Raw genomic sequence first — 22,133 nt, forward strand, 5'->3', positions numbered from 1 at the left:
AAAAGCACACAGAATCCTTCTCCAATGTTGTTTTGCTCACACTTTGTAGAAATGAATCTGTCTCCAGGCAGTGGTGAGGGGCCAGCAATGCAGCCCTTGCACCAAAGTATGACTTTGTTTTGAATCTCTGAACCCTACTAAATTGGTTCAGAAATAGAAAGGCACTGGCTGGTACCTCTCTCCACAGAGGGTTCCTGTCTAGTCCCGAAAGAAAACAATAAATGTGGCTTGGAAGCCGGGAAATGAGGGGAGAGAGAAGGTAAGGGGGGTCTAGCTAAAGCCTAGGTCACGGAAGGAAGGGGCCTGCTCCTGAGGCTCATCCTGGGGCCCAGTGCATCTTGGAAAGAAGAGTCTGTGTAGCCCTTGCAAAGCAGCAGAAAGGCTGAGATGTGGAGACGCTTGGAACAGCTTGTGCGCAAGGACTGGACCAGAGTGGTGTGTAGCAACTTCAAGAAGGAGGTGGGGTGCCTTGTGCACCCATTTATATGGAGAAAACCAGACCTGACTGCCTCACCCTGATTGTATGTTTGGGTAGGGGGGCTTTTTTCACAAAGGCTCCAGGCTTGTACCTAAGTGATATTTCACATCAATAGATACCAGTGGCGTGTTCCTGGGACATCCTGAGTTCATTAACTGCCATGCTGCAGGGTGAAAGCCCAGCCATAAAGGTGTGTTTTCTTAATCCATTTTTAGCAAGCTACCATGGTCTTTACTGAAAAGGCATGAAAGTTTCCTGTAATGTAAAAATGAATACTCCAGACCTAATTAACCCTTGCTGAAAGGGGATGGACATGGACTTCTCAGAACACACTTATTTTAATTTGGATGAGAGTATTTACTCTCAGTGGGAGATACCCACAATTCAGCCAGTTATTTGTTGCATTAGATGTGGCCCTGGATTGAATTGGGGGAATGTGCAGCTTCCTGCTTGTGACCATCATGTGCTGGGATTCTTGCTGACTCACCCAAGAGGGGTGTTCTGTGTCCACCACAAGGATGCTCATCGCTCAGGGCAAAGCCTGATGATGCAGGGAGTCTGGGGTGGGGGGGAATCCACAATTCCCGCTGAACCAAGCTTCTCAGTAACAGTGCCTCTCATTTTGCTTCTTTGGTTTATCACCTCTCTGAGCACGTGGGCTCAAAGCTGCTATTGTCATCCTTCAGCTTTAAAACCATTTTCACTCATAAATACAATATATTTAGGGGGGTTCATGTTGGAGTTCAATGAAACATCCACCAATCCCCATTGCATTTCTCCTGGGACTCGATAGGACTTTCAGAGTTGGATAGCAACCTGCCCTTTGCTGTTATTGTTAAGAATCTGTTTGCTACTTCATTTATACCTAGTGATGCTTTTTCTCTCACACAATCTGCTTATACTGGCATGACTGGCAAGTCTGAGATTTCAGTTAGGCTACAGCATGATGTCTGAGGCAGCTCCTGGATTCCTAATAGTCACAGTTTGCATTTTGTGGTTTGGTTTTGCTTTGCTTTTGGAAAACAAGTTTCCAGCCACGGGGTTCTAGAGTTGTATTTGATAGATAGATAGATAATACTTTATTCGGCTATAGGCCCACAAGGTAAAACCAATCAATAAATAAAATAGCATTTTACATTCTAAAATATCAACTAAAATATTTCAACACATAATCTCCTTCACGTTACATACAATCTCTAGATGTACCATATATACATCTTGAATATAAAGATGGTGGATAGAGTTTACTAGATTTTTAATAGTCATGCAGCATTCCATGAAGTCTTTTATATGAAAGAACTGAATTCAGGAATCTGGCAACCTGTAATGTTCTATAAGAGTCAATGTCCTGGAGTAGATAGGCTAGATGTAATTCAGGTGGTTTAGCAACAGTTTCCAAAATGATTGAACTCAGAATCCTTGATTGGGGAACAATATATAAAGGACAATTAAACAAGATATGATAAAGGGATTCTATTGATTTGTTGTCACGTGCGCATAAAACAGAGGTTTTACCGTTAGAAAATCTATTGCTCAGCACATTTGAGGGGAACACATTAAATCTGGCTCTAACAAAAGCGAATCTATGCGACGCAACCGATAAGGTAGACAGATATCGAGGTATCTGGGACATAAATGTAATGCCCTGATTTATCGGGGAACATGTACCTCCACCTGTAGTAAGATTTTGTTGCAAATCAACCTCCTCCAATCTTTGTTTGATGACCTTTTTTGCTGTAATTAGATCTAAATTTAGTATATCGGAAGGCGAGATTCCATAAGACAACAGTTTGGAATGGATTTTTGTTGCCCATGGGCTGGTAAATTCATCTCTCCAAAGGCACTGAATAAGATGGTAATTGGGCAATTTATGCCAAAGGGACAGCCAGTAATTAAAGGCATGTCTCCACACCAGGATCTCTAAGGAGGGGGTCTTAAGTTCTAAGCGAATAGCCGAGTTGCTTACACAGGAGGGTAGTTTCAAAAGGCGTCTGAGAAAAAGATTTTGCAATGTCACCAGAGGCATGAGGTTTACAAAAGCGCCCCATAAAGGGACCGCATAGGCCATAGTTGCAACCACTTTTGCACTATAAACTTTTAAGGCAGATGGAACATGCATAGCCCCCTCTGTAAAGAAAAAGCGTAATAGAGCGTAGATAAGGGCTTTGCCCTTATTTTGTAAGTATGTGATATGCGCTTTCCATCCCATATTATGCTGGAAGTAAATTCCTAGATATTGAAATTTGTAGACTTGTTCAATTGGCTTCTCCTCGAGTTCCCACCTATACAATTTACGACTCCTGGAAAAAATTAGGACTTTAGATTTGGAATGGTTAATAGTAAGTAAATTTGTTTGGCAATATAACGCGAAGATCTTAAAGGCCCTCCTCAAACCGATTCTTGAATATGAGAGGATCACCGCATCGTCAGCGTACAATAGTAAGGGGCAGCGATAGTCTGCAAGCCTGGGTGCGTGAATGGTGGTTTGGGCCTCAACTAGGGGAGTTCTCATGTCACTAATATAGAGGTTAAAGAGATAGGGGGCAAGGATGCACCCTTGTCGTACCCCCTTATTTATTGGTACAGAGTTTGTGAGATCGCCCTCAGGTGTTAACCTCACCCTAGCGGCCGTCCCTTCATGTAATTTGATCATAAGCCACAACAGCCTTTTATCTATGCCCCACTTTGCCAATTTTTCCCATAGCAGCTCTCTAGAGATACTGTCAAAAGCCGCCTTCAGGTCTATAAAAGCGGCACATAGAAGACCATGAGTGGGGGAAGAATACTTCCGCGCCAAATGATATAGAATTATTGCATGGTTGATAGAAGCACGATTTGGTCTAAACCCGGCCTGTTCATGGCCTATCAGATTGGAATCTTCGGCCCATTGGGTTAGTCTGGTTAGCAGGAAGCGAGTATAGATTTTTCCGATGATTGATAATAAACTGATATTACGATAGTTTCCTGGGTCCTCTGGTGGTCCTTTTTTATATATAGGAATTATGATGGACTCCTTCCATGATCTAGGTATCTGGCCCGTGGCATTAATTGCATCAAAGATTTTTGCAAGAATTTTGGCCCACCATGCTGGGTGTTGTTTAATAGCTTCCGCCGGGATCAGATCGGGCCCTGGGGCTTTATCAGTTTTCAGTTTAGCAATTAAATCAACTATTTCCTCCGGGTCAGTATCTGGCCATATGAGCAAGTGACATGAAAGAGTATCAGAATGAGTGTTAGAGATAACTGTCTGGGAGAAATATTTTCTTAGAAATTGTTCCCATGTCGGGGCTGGTATAACCGTCAATGGGTATTTCCTCGATCTTTTGTTGATTAAATTCCAAAAACCACGAGAGCTGCGAAGCTTAGAGGCAGCAATCAGCGCTTGCCAACGTCTTAGCTGCCATTCATGCTTGTCTGACTTCTGTGCCTGTTTGTAAGCAATTTTGGCCTGCAAGTACTCTGGGGGAAGAGTTTCAGCTCCAGAAGATTTATATCTGTTGTAAATACAACAGAGAGAGAGTCTAGCTTGCTTACATTTGGAATCAAACCAAGGTGCACCGAACCTGGGTTGATCTCGGTTAACCAGGTGAGTCGGCATCGTAAAGAAGCTAGTTAAATCTGCAGAGAGGTGGGAGAACCACTCCAATATCCTATTTGGTTCAGACAACTCCGCCACTGAAACAATAAGGGGTTCGGAGATATTCCTCTGGAAGAATTCTGCGTATTTTGCGGCCTGTTTCATAGACCATTTAATGCTTCTTACTTGAGCTGCGGCATTTAAACCTACATGAATTGGGTGTGAACCGCTAACCGGGTGCAGTTGTATTTGAGAATATGCCGTCATCTGAATTCAGTGATCCTTTGTGGATACAGGGACACCGTGATGCACACACCCAGCTTGACAGGGAAGAAGGTGTGGCTCTGTGCACAAACCTCTTCACATGTGCAGATCTCCTCATGCCGTTGAATTTAATTGGAAAGTCCACATGTGCTGAAGCTCCGAGTGTACATTGCTGTGCCAACGCAGCTCTGAAACGGCACAGGTAACTGTAAACAACTCTTTTGCCCTCTGCAAGTTTTCTCTGCCCTTAAAAATCAACAACTTCTTGCCTAACTTCTACATGTGTTCATTTGTTCAGAAAAATAAGCAAATGTGCATATGTACGTAGTCTGATTTGCAGAATATGAAGTTTCCTGATACAAATCAGTATCTTGCTTTGCCACAGAATCTGGACAGTTCAGGCCTAAGTAGGAGCACTCTCTTTGTACAGGTTCAGCTTGCTGCCCACTGAGAGGCTAAAATGTTATTTTGAGATCTTGTTAAATGTTGAGATTGGAAGCAGCGAGTGGATATGGATATCTGGCAGGTTATATCATCACAGATTCATAATGTTAATGTTAGTGTCTCTGAGAACAGTCTGTAGGAGTAAAAGCTATTCCTAATGGTTGTTTGCTTCCCGTAAATGGTTTGGGTAGTATTTGTCATTAGTTATGTGCTTTGACACCCTCAAACACATCTGTCCTTGTTGATGTGTCAAAGGTGATTGGTGGGGAGGGGGGCAGTTCAATTTACTTAATCAAATCCTCCAGGGCAATAGATAGAGCAGATTTATTTTTCTCTATTTAGTTGGGATATGGAATCCTTTTTAGTCTCATTCCACACCGCTACGGTTGACTTTATTAAGATGCCAAGTGAGGAACAGTCAACCAGCTCATAAATACAGAAATAATTAATTACATCTACATCTTACAAGCAGCTGGTGCACATGAAAGAGATGCTGGGAAGAAAATCAGCACAGGTTTGTAGAGATGATTGATAGAAAACTAAGCTCTCCTTGTTCACAGTCTTTGGCTGGCACTGCATGGCATCCACCCAAGTGGAATGTTCGGAAGACCTTACGGTAAATGATATTCTGACCAACATTCCATTCCACTTCTGTGTTTAACAACAAAACCCATTCATTTTTGGCAGTGATTGAGGAAAATACCTCACTATTTGGGTGAGTGCTCCAAACAAAACAAGTCAATAGAGCATGGAAGGATTTAGAAGTTTGACTTTCTTGGTAGCTGCCACATAGGTGAGGGTCAACTAACTATCGCAGTGTCCCAAGCACAGTTTCGAGGGCCATCTTTCTGGGATACATCTATAATCCCCCCTTAGCACATTTAACTTAGAAATCCTGTGCATATTTGCTCCAAAGGAAGCCTCAGTGGGGAGGTGTGCAGAGCATTGCAGTCTGAGAACTACAATAGATGTTTCCTTCCATCAGCCACATATCAGTGCCCAGCTATGCACACTTAAGTTCCATAGAAATCGCAGGGGCAGACATTGTCCATAACTCTGCACTGAATAATTGCTGTATTGTTTTAAAGGGATGCCTTTATTGTGCATTTTAATGAAGAATTTTTATTATTTTAATATAAGTGTAGCTGGTTGTTATACTTGTGAACCACTTGGGCACCTATTTTGGCATTAAGTGGTATATACTTTAATTAAATATTAGGCCTGTATATTTGGATCAAGTTTCATGTACTACACTGGAGTACAGTGTTGGAGCATTCTATCAGCTATATTATTTGGCTGGTTTCACATCTTTGAATCTGAGAAGTGCGTCTCACAATATTCTTAATATGTACAGAATTTTGAAATGTTGAAGATGCTCCTGTATGGGATGTGAGAAATTGTGTCATGGTGATAACAATGCTACTGAAATCTATGACTGTTAGTTTATTTCATGGGTGTTCTGACATTATGGTTATTATTTTGTCCACACCAGGTGAGCTGCTTTTTAGGTCTCCTGTTCTCAAGCTTTTAGCTTAATATTTTTTCCAGGGCTGGATATATAGACCCAAAGGTTCCTGGGACAGGAAAAACTTTGCATCCAATCCTGGATTGTCCTCCTATATATAATTAATTGTTACTATTTTTTATACAGTATACCACTTACATGCCAGAACGACCTCTAAGTGCTTTACAACTATAAAATCAATCATAAGATCCACACATAATTAAAACACACTTTAAGGATTCCAGCAAGGCATTAAAACATCCTTAATTAAAATGTACAACAACCCAGGCAAGTGAAAAAGTATGACAATTGAAACAGTGAAAGCACAGTTGAAACAATGAGATCAGAAGTTTAGTTCTTGGGAATGACTGCTGGAGCAGGTTTGTTTTCAGGAGCCACCAGAATGGTCACCCTAATGATTGAGGGCATCCCATAATATGGGGGCCACCAATGGAAAAGCCCATCTTGGCATTACCACAAGCTGAGAAGCCTCAGTGTGAGCCAGTGTGGTGTAGTGGTTAAGAGCGGTAGACTCGTAATCTGGTGAACGGGGTTTGCTTCCCCGCTCTTCCACCTGCAGCTGCTGGGTGACCTTGGGCCAGTCACACTTCTTTGAGGTCTCTCAGCCCCACTCACCTCACAGAGTGTTTGTTGTGGGGGAGGAAGGGAAAGGAGGTTGTGAGCCACTTTGAGACTCCTTCGGGTAGTGATAAAGCGGGATATCAAATCCAAACTCTTCTTCTTCTTCTTCAGGTGACGGCAAAACTAACTGGCTTCCATTAGCTGAATGCAGTGCTCTTACTGGGAAGTGGAGGGGAAGAGCGATTTTCATGTAACTGGGCCAGAGTTATTTAGGGCTTTGCATGTCAGCAGCAGAACCTTAAAACTGCCCCAGTTGTGTGGCATGTGCCTGATAAGAAGTGTCACTCGTCACTTGGGCTGCAAGAGAAGCCCCACCTAGTGTCCACTGCAGTAATCCAGAGGTGAGGTTCCCAACACGTGTCCCAGCGGCCAGAAAAGGGTGCAGCTCATGCAGAAGACAAAGGGCTGACTGGCACTCTTCACCACAGAAGCTGCCTGGGCCTCCATGGGCAAATATGGTTCCAAGAGCTCCCCAAAGCAGGATACCTGTCCTTTCAGGGGGGGTGCAACATCTCCCAGAAAAGGCAGACTCCTCACTTCTCAGGCTTCTGAACCACTTACGCAAAGGGTCTCTGTCTAAGCAGAATTCAGCTCCAGTCTGCTGACCTTCATCCTCTCCATCGCTGCATCCAGCCACTGGTTCAGCTTATGCCTATTGGATTTAGTAGAAAAACTGTGTGTCATCAGCATACCAATGTCACTGTGTCCCAAACCTCCTGAAGGGATCTCCCAGAGGCTTCATTGGCTAAATAGTGTGGGGGGTGGAGTTATGCTTTGCAGCACCCTGCCCCCCAGCTGCCCAAATGTAGACATGCAGTTCCCCAGGGCTATTCTCTGGAACCAGCCATGCAGGTAGAAGCAAAACTACAGTGGCTCCAACTCCCAAGCCATGGAGCTGGCAATGGCACCCAAAGTCCCCGAGAGATCCAACAGCAACAGTTGGATTGCCCTCTCCTTGAAGGAGCAGCAGGGCATGAACCCTGACGGGAATGAGTCCAGAGAATCTGCTTCCTCCAAAGTGCCTGAAGCGGAGCTGCCACTGCTCTCCTGAGCCCCTTACCTTGTCCCCAAAGGAGATGTCAGAGACTGGGCAGAAGCTGCCAAACTTCCTCAACTTCCTCAGGGTCCAGCAAGGGCTTTTGCAGGAGCAAGCATAGAGGACAAGCCCACCTCGTGGCAATCCATAATGTGGATGGATTGCTCTTCTTGGAGGAGTTATCATGGACTCAGTTTGTTCATGTTTTCTTTGAAGACCTAACAGTGTCTGCATTTGCTGTGTCTGACCAAAGTACCATACTTGCCTTTATTTTTAATAATACATATTTGCAGGGCGTGGGAGCGAGGGAAGGAAGCAAATGCCTCCAGACCCAACCAAAACACAAACTGAAAAACATTAATAAGGAAGGATAAGTTGTTTGCTTATTATTTTAAAAATTGCAAGGTGTTTCTTTGTTTCTCATACGTGGTTTCCAAATTGAAATTGCTGTGACGGATGACAAAGAGTTGGAGTACCATTTTTAGGCATGGCTTGCTGGCTTCCTGTCTCTTAAAGTAATTAGGTCACAGTAAGATCCTTGGTCATCATGCCCTACTGACATAGAACTGCCAAGAATTTGCAGGTTAAGACAGCAATCCTAAGCTCCTGGGGAAGGCCGGCTGCCCTGGAATTTCCTTCCTGCCAGCAGAGGCAGAAGTCTGCTCTACAGCCACCAGCGCTCTGGCAGCAGGGGAGGTGAAAAGGGGCATGTTGAGGGTATGTTGAGGAAGCTCTGGAGCTAGTCGTAAAGCCCTTCTGTTCTCCCTACCACCACCACCCCATGGTCATAAAACTACACCAACCCTGAGCCTGGCTCCTCCACTGTGGGATCTCCCACCGACCTGTATAGGATAGCGTTGCCCAGTTGTAGTACGAGATATCTTAGTACTGAGTTGGAAATGAAATGCTATGGATCTGAGTGTGGATGAGAGAAGCTGTGGCCCTGTGGTAGAGGTCATATTTTTAATATCTGATACAAGTAGCTGCTCAGCAGCTTAAGATAGTGAGAGAGTGGGATACATCTCTTGGCATGACAATTTGGAACTCAGTGCAGACTAGGGCTGTCTGGCCTCTTGGCCAGGCAAAGCAGCTGTTCCATGTCTCTCAGTAGTATTTTAACTGGAGGTGCCATTGTTGGGGTTATTGCAGTTCAGGCTTTTGATTCCTGCTACACTTTTTGCAGTGATAGTGCAATAATTTGTGAGATACCGAACTTATTTTGTTCACAGCACCTACTTACCTTAATGGAGCATCCTCAAAGTATTACTTGTGCTGAAATACTTAAATATATCGGATGACCTTCTAAGCCAGGTGTGGGGGAACCTTTGACCCTGCAGGTGTTACTGAACTACAGCTCCCAGCATCCTTTGCCGTTGGCCATGCTTGCTGGGGCTAATGGGAGTTGTAGCTGAGCAACATCTTGGGCAAGAGCCAAAGGTTCCCTGCACTTCTTCTAAGGAATCAAATGCTAGGATTTAAACAACCAGGCTTAGTTATCATAATTTGCTTCCTTTAACTGCCTTGTTTCTTCTTTCCCTTCCCACAGGTGAGCGACCGTTCCCTTGCACATGGCCCGATTGCCTTAAAAAGTTCTCCCGCTCTGATGAGTTGACGCGACACTACCGAACCCACACTGGGGAGAAGCAGTTCCGATGCCCACTCTGTGAGAAGCGGTTCATGAGGAGCGACCACCTGACAAAGCATGCGCGTCGCCACACTGAGTTCCACCCCAGCATGATCAAGCGATCTAAAAAGGCCAGCTCTGCCTCCTTTTGAATAACAGACTACAATGGGGGTGGGGAGACAACCATTGTCGAGAAAGGCATAACTGATCAGCACAAATACGTCCGCCAGTGTACAGAAATATTCCCCTACTTGCATTTTTAAAGCACATGTAGCCGGAAGATTAACATTTTCATCCTCTCCACCCTGCTATGCTACCAACAACAGTCTTAAATCAGTCACTGCTGGGTGGGCGTTGGGGAGGGGGGATCAGCAGAAATAATGCAACTTTTCTTTTTGTAGTTTAAATAATTGACACTGGTGTATATATGTCTGACTGGTGGTTTGACCTGTGACACCACAGTAGTGATTCCAAGCTCTTTGTGATTGCTGTGTCATGGGCATGTTTTGTTGACTAATGTAATGCTGCTTGTATTTAAATGAAAACAAAAATGACAAAAAAAGTTTAGTACAACCACTTTCCAGCTCACTTAAGTATTTCTCAAGGAAAGGAAACAGAACAGAAACCCAACTCCATAGCACATGTTTTAGAAGAAGATTCACTTCTCTGTGTGTGTGTCTCTCTCAGTGGTCCATCCTGTTCAAGACTGTTAAGAAAAAAACCATTACATCTGTTGCTCTTATTAGCTGATTGATGTACAAACAAGGAGGTGAAATTTATACTGAAGAAGAACTGTTCTGTATATCCAGGTTGTTGTTTTTTTTTTTAAAAAAAATGAGCTACACTTTTGATTATATGTTGCTCTTTTTTGAGTGAAATCATGCATACAAACCAATGACTAAGCAAAAAGGAAAACAAGATATAAGCTTGTATCATGTGTTTCTGTGGCTCTGCTCTTCATTTGCCATTTGGGTATATTTGTGAAAAAGTCATTGTAGAGAATGTGGGAGAGGTATGAGACCAACAGCAGTGCCCCCACTTCTAGCTGACTTTCATCTGAAAACGATGTACCGTACTGTACTCTATAAATACCACTAACAGTGCTTTATTCTGCTGCGTTTCATTGGAATGGATGCATAAGCAGCAGCTACCATTCTTATAAGCTACCACTTTTGTAAAGGTTTTTTCCTTATGTCTCCCTCTCTCTGAAAGGTGCATTCTCTTCATCCTGTTGCCAGATTCCTGTCAGCCAGTGTGAACTGTGTGCATTTCTGGAGGGAACAAAACTTTCTCCCTCTCCTTACACAACATTCTCTATGCTAACAGAGACAAGACAATGAAGACTTGTTGGGTTTTTTAAAACCACTTTCCAAGAGACTTCTACCTTTTCACAAATTGCAGCTGTTGTACAGAATATGAGAAGAAAACAAACAAACCAACAACAACAACGAGGTAATTGAACCTACCACACAGGGGGTATGTCAAAATATTTCTTAGGACATGAACTCTGCCACTATGTACCTTGTGATCTTACCCTGTGTGTTAGGCTTGATACATTGAATGATAATGGCAATACTTCGTCCGTTAATGCTAAGGCTTGCTCTTTGAAAACAGGAGTGAAAGCCTCCTTGAGAGAACCCCTTGCATCTAGCCAAGCCGCCATCTTCGTCAATGTTAAAGCATGAACTTTCCCTCCCCCATCTCTTGTAATGGTGGAGAATTATGTTTACAGACTTTCCCCGCTACCCAGAAACATTCTACTGGTTCTATGTTCTTTACTCCTCCTTCGCAAGGAGAGAGAGGTGCAACTGTACTATCTAGGGCCAGATTCATCTCTGACATAATCACCCTGCAGCCAGTGGAATTATACTGGGATCAATTTGCCCCATCTTTGTAAAGAATCTGTACATACAACTCTTGTAAAGTACACCTGCAATGGCAGAATCTTCTTGTTTCACCTGATAAAAAGCTAGCTTCCTAGAAAAAAATAAAAATAAACAAACATCTCAGAGAGTAGAGTATTCTACAATCGTCCGTGGCTTCCAGCACTTAGAACTCAGTATGCATCTAGCATTTTTAACCTGTGTGGTTCATTATATAAAAAAAAAAACTCTTGTCTATGCGAAGAGAATGGCTTCTAAGTAAAGGTGTTAGGGGCACTTGAACAATCTATGGGATTTCAAAAGCAAAAAGGGATGAGTTTTCTTCAGTGAAGACATGTCAGGAAACCAAGCACACTTTCTACCTCCGTTTCAGCTTTTTGAAACGTTTTATTTTACGATAAACCAAAATTAATTTCTGGTGTCCAAAATAAATCATAGGGATGTTTGTTCTTCCTTATAAAAACAGGTAGCCTGGCTATTTCTATCGCTCTAGTGTAAAAAGTATTCTGCTTTTCCAGTACTGTTAATGCTGCCTTGTTTGAAGGGGGTGAGGATCATGCGCTAGGCCAGCCACTCACAACATGGGATTATTCCAGCCAACCTCCCCTTCTATCCAAGACCAGTTCTCAAGAGCCTCTGCTCTCGGTTAGTCCTACTCCTTCAACAGTCACTAGAACTGTCTACTGTTGCTCTGAGGTAGGACAAATGCAGTATTAGCGAAATAGAGCCTGGATGCTGAATGCTGTTATTTCACCTTGACTGTAAAGCCACAGGCACATGAACATCCCCTCCTTGACAAATGATCAGGTCGCTTAGGCGCATGAGAAACTGCCATGTGGCTGCACAGTGATTAGGGCACTTGCCTCTTTCTCTGACAGGTCTGGGTTCATTTCCTTGATCTCACACTACATAGCCCACCAGGAAGGTTATAGTCTGGACCCTTGAGTTGGCAAGTCTATGGTGGCTGAGCATTGGCCTGCATTCGGCTAAGTAGTCCTGCCAGCAGGAGTCCACCCCAGGACTTCCCTGCTCCCCTCTGCTACCCCTGTGGGCCCTGCATTGGTTCAGGGGAGCCCCCCCCCCCCGAGAAGCTGGCAGGCAGGTGCAAGAGGCAGGTAGGCTTGTGCAGATGGAGCTTAGCTCTGTGCTGAATTCCTCCCAGTGCGCTCACCACATTGCTCCTATGTGTAGGTTACAGAAATGGCATTGCCTTAACCACATCAGCCGAGCAGGTTCTAATGATGCATCTGCTGTGCCCTAAAATGTAATTTCGCACAGCTTTTAGGCATAATATGTTTTAAAACAAAACCAACATGTGAATTATGTTCTTTCTTAAAAAAAACATTCTTGGGTGCTAAGCCTACCATGGAATGTATAATCTTAAACTTAGGTTTGTTCTCTTAATAGATCTTCCATCTATATTTTTAAAAATTGTGAAGCCCTTCATTGTCACTGCAGTGACGTATGCATGACCACGCTGCTTATTGGTGGCAGCTGTCAGTGTGGCCACCAGTTTGTGGTGGGTTGGTTGTCTGACTTGCAGGTGAAGGGGTTTGTCACCACAGCATCTGCACTGAAGTGCGTTGAGCAGCAACAAGCAACATTTCAGTTTTTGCTAACAGACAACCCAGTCACCACAAAGAGCCACCGTGGCTGCACGGAGGGGGAGCAGTTGCCACCACCACATCAAGCAGGGCCACAGATGGACCACAGATGGACGTGGGAATGCTTCCTGTGTTACTTTGAGCAGATATGGGTGTGCATGAGAAGGTCTTAAAAGGGTGGATCCACATGTTTTAGAGTTGAGGATTCTGCTTCTTTGCCATGATTCAAGAGAAAAAGATAATTTGCAAGGATTTCTCTTTAACCCCCATACCGCTTTCTTTCCTCCCCAAGCCACATGGGGGAAACTAGGGTGTGGTGGCTTAGAGGGGAAATCAGTGGGCAGGGTTAGGGACCTGCTGTCCTGTTTCTTCCTTGCAAATTATTCCTTCTCCCACTTGCTGCAGAGAAGCAGTAATAAGAGTTTCTGGCCCTGTGGTTGCTGACAAGCGTATGTAGACCCAAATATGCATGAGAAAGGTTTGTGAGAAAGGTAATTGAACCTGCTCATGCCCCAGAAAAGGCCCACACATGGCAAGCCTCAGAGTCGGAAGCAGAGGCCTGCTTCTTCAGCTGTGGTTCTCAACACACTTGAAAGCGAGTTTCACTGAAGTCCAGGGGACTTGATTCCAATTGAATATGCTTCGCATTGGGGTGCAAGTCTTGCTTCTTAGGAGTCTTCCAAAAGTAACCTCAGAAGCTACCCAAAGTTTATTAACCACTAACAAAATTAAATGAAAAATAGGAAAAGTTTGTCTCTCTCAGTGTAAAAGCAAGCAGTAAATTTCATGGTCAAACTTGACAATGCAGTAAAATCAGTTATTATTGGTTCTTAACAAAAGGGAGTTTAGGAAGAGACTTTTGCAGCTGTTGAGAAGAACAAAAGATCAAGTTTTCTGGGAACATCATTTGCCACGTTACTCTGGAAATTCTTAGGAGTGCTGACGTGAAGATGGCTCCTCTCCTCACTTCAGAAAGACCATTCTAGAGAAGCCATGGCTTTAAAACTATAGCTATACAACATCTTTTGTGAACAATTTTGATGACTTATATGCAGGTCTCTTTTCTGTTTGCTGATGGACTTAGCCCAGTATGCACCAAACCGGACATACTCTTCAAATGCTGTTTTACTACAGATTAACAATCTGTAACACTGTAAAATACCAACCTTTACAAGTTTAATCCATATTATTTTTGTACAGTATTCGTATCCTTTCTAAGTTATTTTCCTGTCCTGTTTTTGTAAATCACATGAAATTGTAAAAAAGAAAAAAGTACTCATAGGTGTTTTTTGTACATATGTATATATAAATTGTCCAATAATAAAAAATAAAATAAATAAAAACAAACATGTTACTTGGAATGATTTGCATCCATGAATGACTGCACATAATTTAGTGTCCGCTTTATGCCTGAGTGGGGATTTGAACCCTGATCTCCCTGTAGTGGTTAGTCCAGTACCAACCACTACACCACACTGCCTCTCAACTGAACCGCCTAGGCAAAAAATTAACCTGCCCCCTGAAGCCCAAGAGTAGCAAGGGGGCCATGGAAGTCTTTGTGGGGAGGCCATGCCACAAGCGGGGCCCCACCACGGAAAAGGAATGCCCTTTCTCCAGGAGCTGATCCACCTCTCCTCTGAAGGCTCCAAGTCATAGAGGACTTTAAAGGTGCAGCCAAGATGGCCCCCTCCCCCAGCCCCTGCCAGCATAACTAGTGGTTAGGAAGGATGAACAGGTCCAAAACACCTGAAGGGAACCGCCTTGGCTGCCCCTCAGGCTTTGAATTGTTCTTGGAAACCTGCAGGGCACCTGGCTGGCCATGTAAGCATCACAAAAAATGGACATAGATTTGCATATGCGGATTGATATGTATAGATGCAAATTTAGATATTATTGCTACAATTTAAATAGAAATACATTGTGTTACCAGGGTGTGTCATTTTAGGGGGTGAAACTTAAATTTTGCAAATTTCTTCAGTGAAGGGTCTTAAAAATATGTTTTTGGGTGTGAGGAATTCAAATCTATTATTTTTGTGATTGGACAACATTTATTTTGGTAAGTGTTTGTCTGATGAAGAAGCACATAGACTGCTTTAGGAAAACCAAAGAATTTAATTTTGCCTTAAGAAAATGTCAGCTAATGCTAAATACCACTACACAATATTAATGCTATATAAAATAAAATATGCAATTTTGCACACATTTTACTTAACCAGCAAAACTAATTTATATTAATTTAACTAAAATATCTTTTGAGTTCTCAAGTCATGTTGCAACTTTTTACCACCCCTTGTTTTTGGAATTTGAAAGTTGAAAAATTCTGCACAATGTCTCATGCTCACAGGGGAGGTGGTCTGGTGAGCCTGGCACCTGCTCTGTCTGTTTCCCCCTATATTTCGTTGATGGGCACCTTCAAGGCCACGGCTGCCCTTTGGACTGCACCAGACACTCCTTCAAACTGTCCTCTGACAGTGCTTCAAACAGAGGGTTGTCCTTGTTAAGTAGGATTAGTGGCTCTGCAAACACTAGGAAAGTTGTTTCAGGAGAGATGGTTATGAGATATTTTCCTGACTAGTTGCAGTCAGTATCCAAGCAGCCACATTTTGCACCAGCAGAAGATTCTGGTTCTTAACAGTCTTCAAATGAAGGCTGCAGGGAACACCTTGAAATTATGGCCATGTCTATTTTGCTAGGCCATGGACAACTGGCCAGGCTGCCTTTGCCCAGGAGAGGCTGCAGCTGGTCCATCAGTCTCAGCTGCTGGATTGTCCTACAACTCAAGCTGCAGATACCATCCTTTCAGAAAAGACAACCCCATCTAGATGCTATTACCACTTTGAAGCTGAATGGGTTGAAAGAAGCAATCACCATTGCTTTGTGCAGGTTGAAATGGTCTTTGTTTCTTGCCATTTGGTCTAACAAAACGGGTGATTATATACAAAGATGAGCCCTTTACTCTGTTTGGATTAATGGGTTTTTATTTTGGCAGGATGGTGAGCAATCTTGCAAATCAGCAGTCGTCGTTTGTATATAGCAAGGCTGAGTACACACCAAACATTTAAAGCACATCCCATCCTTTTTAAGGGTGCTGGGAATTGTAGTGCTGTGAGGGGTAAACTACACTTCCCAGGATTCTTTGGAGAGAAAATTTGCCTTAAACATATAGTGTGTACATCATTCACAACTACTTCAGTCTCGCAAAAACACCCAACGGCAAAATTTAAGCCCATTCATCAGGCAACCTGGGTGAGAACTATACCTATAAAATTTGTATGTGGTTATATTGAAATGAAATGGAAATTAAAGGTTCACTTTTAATTTGACATAAAGAGATTAGACGACCAAATACAAATGAATGCAAGCTTTTGAAGAGAAGGGGGGGGACACTCTATGCAAACTTGAGCATCAGGTTGTTGGCTAGACAATTCCTTAAACTGACTTCCAATCAACAAAGTTCAGTTTATCTGCTTAATGATGCATATATTTTTTACTAACTGTTAAAAAACTTCCCTTAGGAATAATTTTTCATTGACTTAATTTTTCACTCCTGGGTCAAGTTAGGGTTCTTGTTTTCTCTTAATCAAATTATGCTCAGTACTAACACAAGAAGAGGATAATCAGATATAAACTGCTGTGACAAGAACTTGAGGGGTGGGGAACAAGCATCACAGATCAGGCAGAGTATTTTTCCAGCCCCTGCCCCCCCCCCACCACCTTAGATGCCATGGAGTTAACTTGCATGTTCAGCTGCAAGTACTGTAATCAGGGAGGAGGAGTCAAGTTATGAACACAGAATGCGTAAACCAACCTTAAAGGTTAGCAGATAACGGTGAACTTTATATATATTTTAAGATTAGATATCTGAAAGGGTTGAGCACGTGTTTAATTTGTAATGCATTGAAAGTTTGAAATAACTAAAACTGAAGAAGCATTTGAAGGTCAACTTCTCCAAAATGACAAAGGCTTAAACCTAGAAGGTGCTTATGCTGGCAAGTGTCTAAGCTCCACAGCTGCTCAACTGTGGCAAAGTTATATCTAGTGGCACAGAAGAACATTGCTAATGTTGCCCCTTCAAAAGCACCTTGTTGACCCATCAGAAAGAACAAGATGCTTTCCATAGCTTCTGAAGAAGCGCTCATCATCACAGCCCACCCTGCTCAGCGCCTCCATCTGTCCTGGGCTGTGTTGTGTTTCCAGCCGTCTTGCCTGATCTCGGACATCAAGGAGGGAACATGGAGCTGTAGCTGGACACTTCCCCTAGATGAAACAGGTTTATGCACTGAATGTTTACATCACTGGAAATAAGGAAGATACCTTAGCAGGTGACGTAGCAGGATATTTTTGGATTTATTTTTGTCTGCCTGTGTCAGGGGAAGTCAGAATGCAAACCACCACCCACCTCGGCAGAGTTGTTAGGCACAGAGGAAATGTTTGCTTTTGCAGGCATGCTGCTGAAGGAAGAGAGACCGCAAGATACAACTAATGAATAAAGGTGGGCACTGTGGGAGCGTCTGTTAATTTATTTGCTACTATAATGCCAGCACAGGGACGCAGGTGGCGCTGTGGGTTAAACCAGAGAGCCTAGGACTTGCTGATCAGAAGGTTGGCGGTTCGAATCCCCGCGACGGGGTGAGCTCCTGTTGCTCGGTCCCTGCTCTTGTCAACCTAGCAGTTCAAAAGCACGTCAAAGTGCAAGTAGATAAATAGGTACCGCTCCGGCGGGAAGGTAAACGGCGTTTCCGTGCGCTGCTCTGGTTCGCCAGAAGCGGCTTAGTCATGCTGGCCACATGACCCGGAAGCTGTACACCGGCTCCCTCGGCCAGTAAAGCAAGATGTGCTCCGCAACCCCAGAGTCGGCCACGACTGGACCTAATGGTCAGGGGTCCCTTTACCTATAATGCCAGCATCCTCAAAAACACAGTGCTAAAATAAGCTGTACTTTAGTTAACTGTAAGTTACTGGCAAAACTTGAACATTCCTCATTGCCTTATACCTGCTGCATTGCCTAAATGTCCGTGATAAAATAACCATTTGCATATTTTGTATAAGGTTTCACCAGAATTGCTTATTTAAAGTAATGAAAAGCTGTTCTGCTCCCTTTCCTTTCCCAGTGTTCCTTGGCAGACCTCAATGTTTGTTTGTTTAAGAATTTGTTGCTGTGCCTTCTCTCTTTAGAAACCAGGAGGCTTACCCATACAGACAGTCGTGGAACCTAACAATAAATATAATCCTTGCAATAAATGCAGAAGGAGCAAGCATCTGAACTCGTAGCAGCTAGAAAATCAACAGCAACCACCATTCACAACTTGAGGTCAGCAGTCTATCTACCTCACCGTTGTCATCTTCAGACTGATCTGGTGCATGCTTACTCAGAAGTAAGTTCCACAGCAGTCAGTTGGGAGTGCTCTTATGCAACACTGCATAGGGTTACAACCTAACTCTCTCCTCCAAAAACACCTCATGCTGTAAAAAAGCAAGAATCTTCTAAGGACGAAGTAGAATTTCACTCGGAAATAAGTTACAGAGCTTTGGGATAGACCTCAAAATGGCCTTTTATGAGATTTAACTTGGTTCACTGAATAATCCCTAAGTAGGGTCTCTCCCCATGATTTTAAAATATAGAAGGGGGAAGGGCAGGGAACCTGCTCATGCCCCAGAAAAGGGCATGATGCATGATGGGAAGGCTCCAAGAGGAACAAGGGATTTAGAGGCCAATGTGTCTTATCTTGAATTGGGCTGAGAAGCCAGTACAATTGCCACAGAACCAGTTAAAAATCTTAGCATCACCTAGTCCCCTGAGGTGAGCTGCAGAAATTTCAGTATTAGCTGAAATTACAGTGGTACCTTGGTTTTCAAACTTAATTCATTCTGAAGTCTGTTCTAAGACCAAAGCGTTCTAAAACCAAGGTGTGCTTTCCCATAGAAAGTAATACAAAATGGATTAATCTGTTCCAGACTTTTAAAAACAACCCCTAAAACAGCAATTTAACATGAATTTTACTATGTAATGAGACCATTGATCCATAAAATGAAAGCAAGAAACCAGGCTACAATCTACTACCCAGTATCAAAACTAGCAGTGATCTACCCATTGCCATTTGAGGGTCAGGCGGGAGGGGGGAGTTTAAGTGTGTGTGTGTGTGTGTGTGTAAACACTCAAACTGGAGGGGCGAGGAGCGCGCATGGAGAAGGAGGTGGCTAACTGGATGCAGGAGAGGGGAGTTTAAGTGGGAGGGAAGGAAAGGGAGGCAAAAGTTCTCTTCCCCTGCCCAAGCCAGCCCCCCTCTCTCTTTTTCTCCCCTGCATGTTTTCCAGCATCTGCCCACACTCCCCATTCACCTGGGCTTCTGTCTCCTCTTTGGGCAACATTACAAAGCGGCAGCCCCAGGCTGTGCCCCCAGCTGCTCAGCCGGGTGGCTTGGAGCCTGCGTGCAGTGCAAGCTTGTGAATGCAGCACCTGCGCTGGCTCGCCTGGATCTTGCTTGGGGTCGGGCTTGGGATGGGGGAGGGAAGGCGAGGGGGTGGGAAGGTCAACCTGCCCAGCATAGTTCCCCCACCACACGCTCCCCCCCAAACACCGTCTCTCTGCGCGCTGGGGAAAAGTCGCCCACTTCCAAGTCTCCCTACTTCAGAGTCACTTACATTCCGAGGAGCCGCCCAACTCCACTTTGCACTGAGGAAAGAGGCGCTTCCCAGCAGAGGAAAGGGAAGGGAAGGAAGTGCGGCAGCCACCACTGGGGCCACGGCGCACGCTCAAAATGGAAGTGTGCACTCAAACTGGAGCATGTTCGGCTTCCAAAAAAAGTTCCAAAACCGGAACACTCATTTCTGGGTTTGAAGTGTTTGGGTTCCAAGTAGTTCAAGAACTAAGCTGTTCAAAAACCAAGGTACCACTGTAAAACAAACTCTTTCCAAACGTGGGAAGCCCCCCCCCCGCCATTGCACCCGCTTCCTCCTCCTGCTTGCTCTTCCCTGGCTGGCACTGCAGAAACGCAGATAGAAGAAAGCCTTCAATATAAAGCACAGACTTTTTTCTCTCACTTTCCACAGCAGCAATGAGGGTGGGAAAGCTTTCTTTTATTTGATGCAAAAGTACATATTAATGCAGAGATACTTGTTGGCTTGATCTGCAACAGGAAATTGACTACCTATTTGCACACTTGTTAATGTCTATATACAATTTACAAGTTTTGAATTCAATACAGGTTATGATGAAACAGACTTTGGACTGAAACTACAGTTGCTTGAGCTTCAAGCAGCAGATGTGACAAGTCTGAGCTTCTTTTGTTTTGCACTCCAAGAGTAAAGGTTTGTTGGGGGGGAAATAGTGTGACTGCAAAACACCAAGTCCCAAGCACATTCCTCCCAATAAACTCTGCTCCCCAAATACAAAAGCCTTTGTCCCCATCCTTCCTGACCACTGACCATTTTGGCTGGGGCTCTTTAGCACATGGGTTGCCAGCCTTTTTTGACCAGTGGGCACCAGCCACAAAATGTTTGTAATGGGGGTGTGGGAGAATGTTATTTATTCTAAACAGAAAGTTAACTCAGTCTCTGCACTAGGATCAAAAATTGAAGACAGCCAGCTGACCTCTTATATGCAATTCTGCGGTGGCAGCAGTAATAACAATAACCACAGTAACAACAACAATACTAACAAAAACAACACATTATTTATACCCCGCCCATTTGGCTGGATTTCCCCAGGCACTCTGGGCAGCTCTCAACAGAACACCAATAACAATAATAAAACAACAATAACAATAAACATTAAAAACTTCCCTCAACAGGGCTGCCTTCAAATGTCTTCTAAAAGTCAGAGAGTTGTTTATTTCAAATGTCTTCTAAAAGTCAGATAGTTGTTTATTTCCTTGACATCTGATAGGAGGGCATTCCACAGGGCGGGCGCCACCACCGAGAAGGCCCTCTGCCTGGTTCCCAGTAACTTCGCTTCTCGCAGTGAAGGAACTGCCAGAAGGCCCTCGGCGCTGGACCTCAGAGTCTGGGCTGAACCTACTATCTCTCCATCTCCAATGCCTGTTTCTTCTTTTTTCCTGGCTGTTTCATGCAGGCACCCTTCATCCATATTACTATTCTGCATGCTACACAGCTTACCAAGGGACTTCTGGACTGTGGGGTAACAGTGTGGCTCAAAACTATTTTGAGAAGGGACACAAACATCCCACTCAAATATAAAGTGGAAGATGTATTCCCCCTTCTCAAGCCCTTCTCATCACCCGCGTGGTGAAACAGCAACACAGCAGTTCATTACTGTGTATTATACTGGCCTCTGGTGGTGCATGTGATGATCTGGAGCTTGTTTTTTCTGTAAGGCATACCATTTGGTTAGGATTTTGGTCTCAGCAGTAGCTTTTCCCCAAAGACGAGCTCTGTAGTTGCATGATGAAAGAACACTGTTGCAAAGCTCTGTTGCAAAGGTACACACGGTGCTTTGCAACGACTCATACTGTATACATACTACTAACAAGTGTTTTTGAGGCTTCCAAGTTAAGGAAAGTGATGAAAGCAACAGCTAATGTTGCCCATCGTACCAATGTTGACAGAAGAATTCTCAAAATCAGGACAGTGGAGAAAAGCATGGCCTCCCCTACTCAAAGGTCACTGTTTGGTTTTTGCCATGGAAATCAAAGTACTTTGAAGAGCTATACCTGCAGCATCAGGAGGGGGGAAAGAACAACCTCCCCCTTTCCTATCAACACATTAATCTTTTTAGTTTTGTAAGTTTTATAAGTTTGCCGAGCTGCAGAAAAACATAGTTAGCAAAGTAAGGCACATTGGCAGTCTCTATGTAAACAAAACATTGGGCATCCCTGTGGTTCCAGCATCTCTGTTTTTAAGTAGAGGGGGTATAAATAATAATTTAAATTTTTATTATTATTATTATTATTATTATTATTATTATTTACTTGTACACCACCCATCTGGCCGGGCGTCCTCAGTCACTCTGGGCAGCCTCCAACAGGATATTAAAAATAGGATAAAACAGCAAACATTAAAAACTTCCCTAAACAGGGCTGCCTTCAGATGTCTTCTGAAAGTCAGGTACAGTACTTGTT

General features: G+C 43.7%; 2 protein-coding genes across 4 annotated transcripts in view; one reads left to right on the forward strand and one right to left on the reverse strand.

Moving 5' to 3' along the window:
• Positions 1–10,389, forward strand: part of KLF9 (KLF transcription factor 9) — a 28,440-nt gene extending 18,051 nt beyond the window's left edge. Inside the window, exon 2 of the mRNA XM_053408775.1 lies at positions 9,492–10,389. Within this exon, the coding sequence (XP_053264750.1) occupies positions 9,492–9,721 (230 nt within the window). The 3' untranslated portion in view covers positions 9,722–10,389. The remainder of the gene's footprint in view (positions 1–9,491) is intronic.
• SMC5 (structural maintenance of chromosomes 5) overlaps positions 7,333–22,133 on the reverse strand; it is a 68,398-nt gene continuing 53,597 nt past the window's right edge. Inside the window, exons 25-26 of one of the 3 annotated variants that reach the window (XR_008332783.1) lie at positions 20,933–21,446; positions 20,113–20,897 (exon numbers count right to left, since the gene is read on the reverse strand). The gene's annotated coding sequence lies outside the window, so the exon portion shown is untranslated. The other 2 variants (XM_053408768.1, XM_053408770.1) reach the window with 2 other exon arrangements.

This window comes from Podarcis raffonei, chromosome 11 (assembly GCF_027172205.1).
Source record: "Podarcis raffonei isolate rPodRaf1 chromosome 11, rPodRaf1.pri, whole genome shotgun sequence".
NCBI lineage: Eukaryota > Metazoa > Chordata > Lepidosauria > Squamata > Lacertidae > Podarcis > Podarcis raffonei.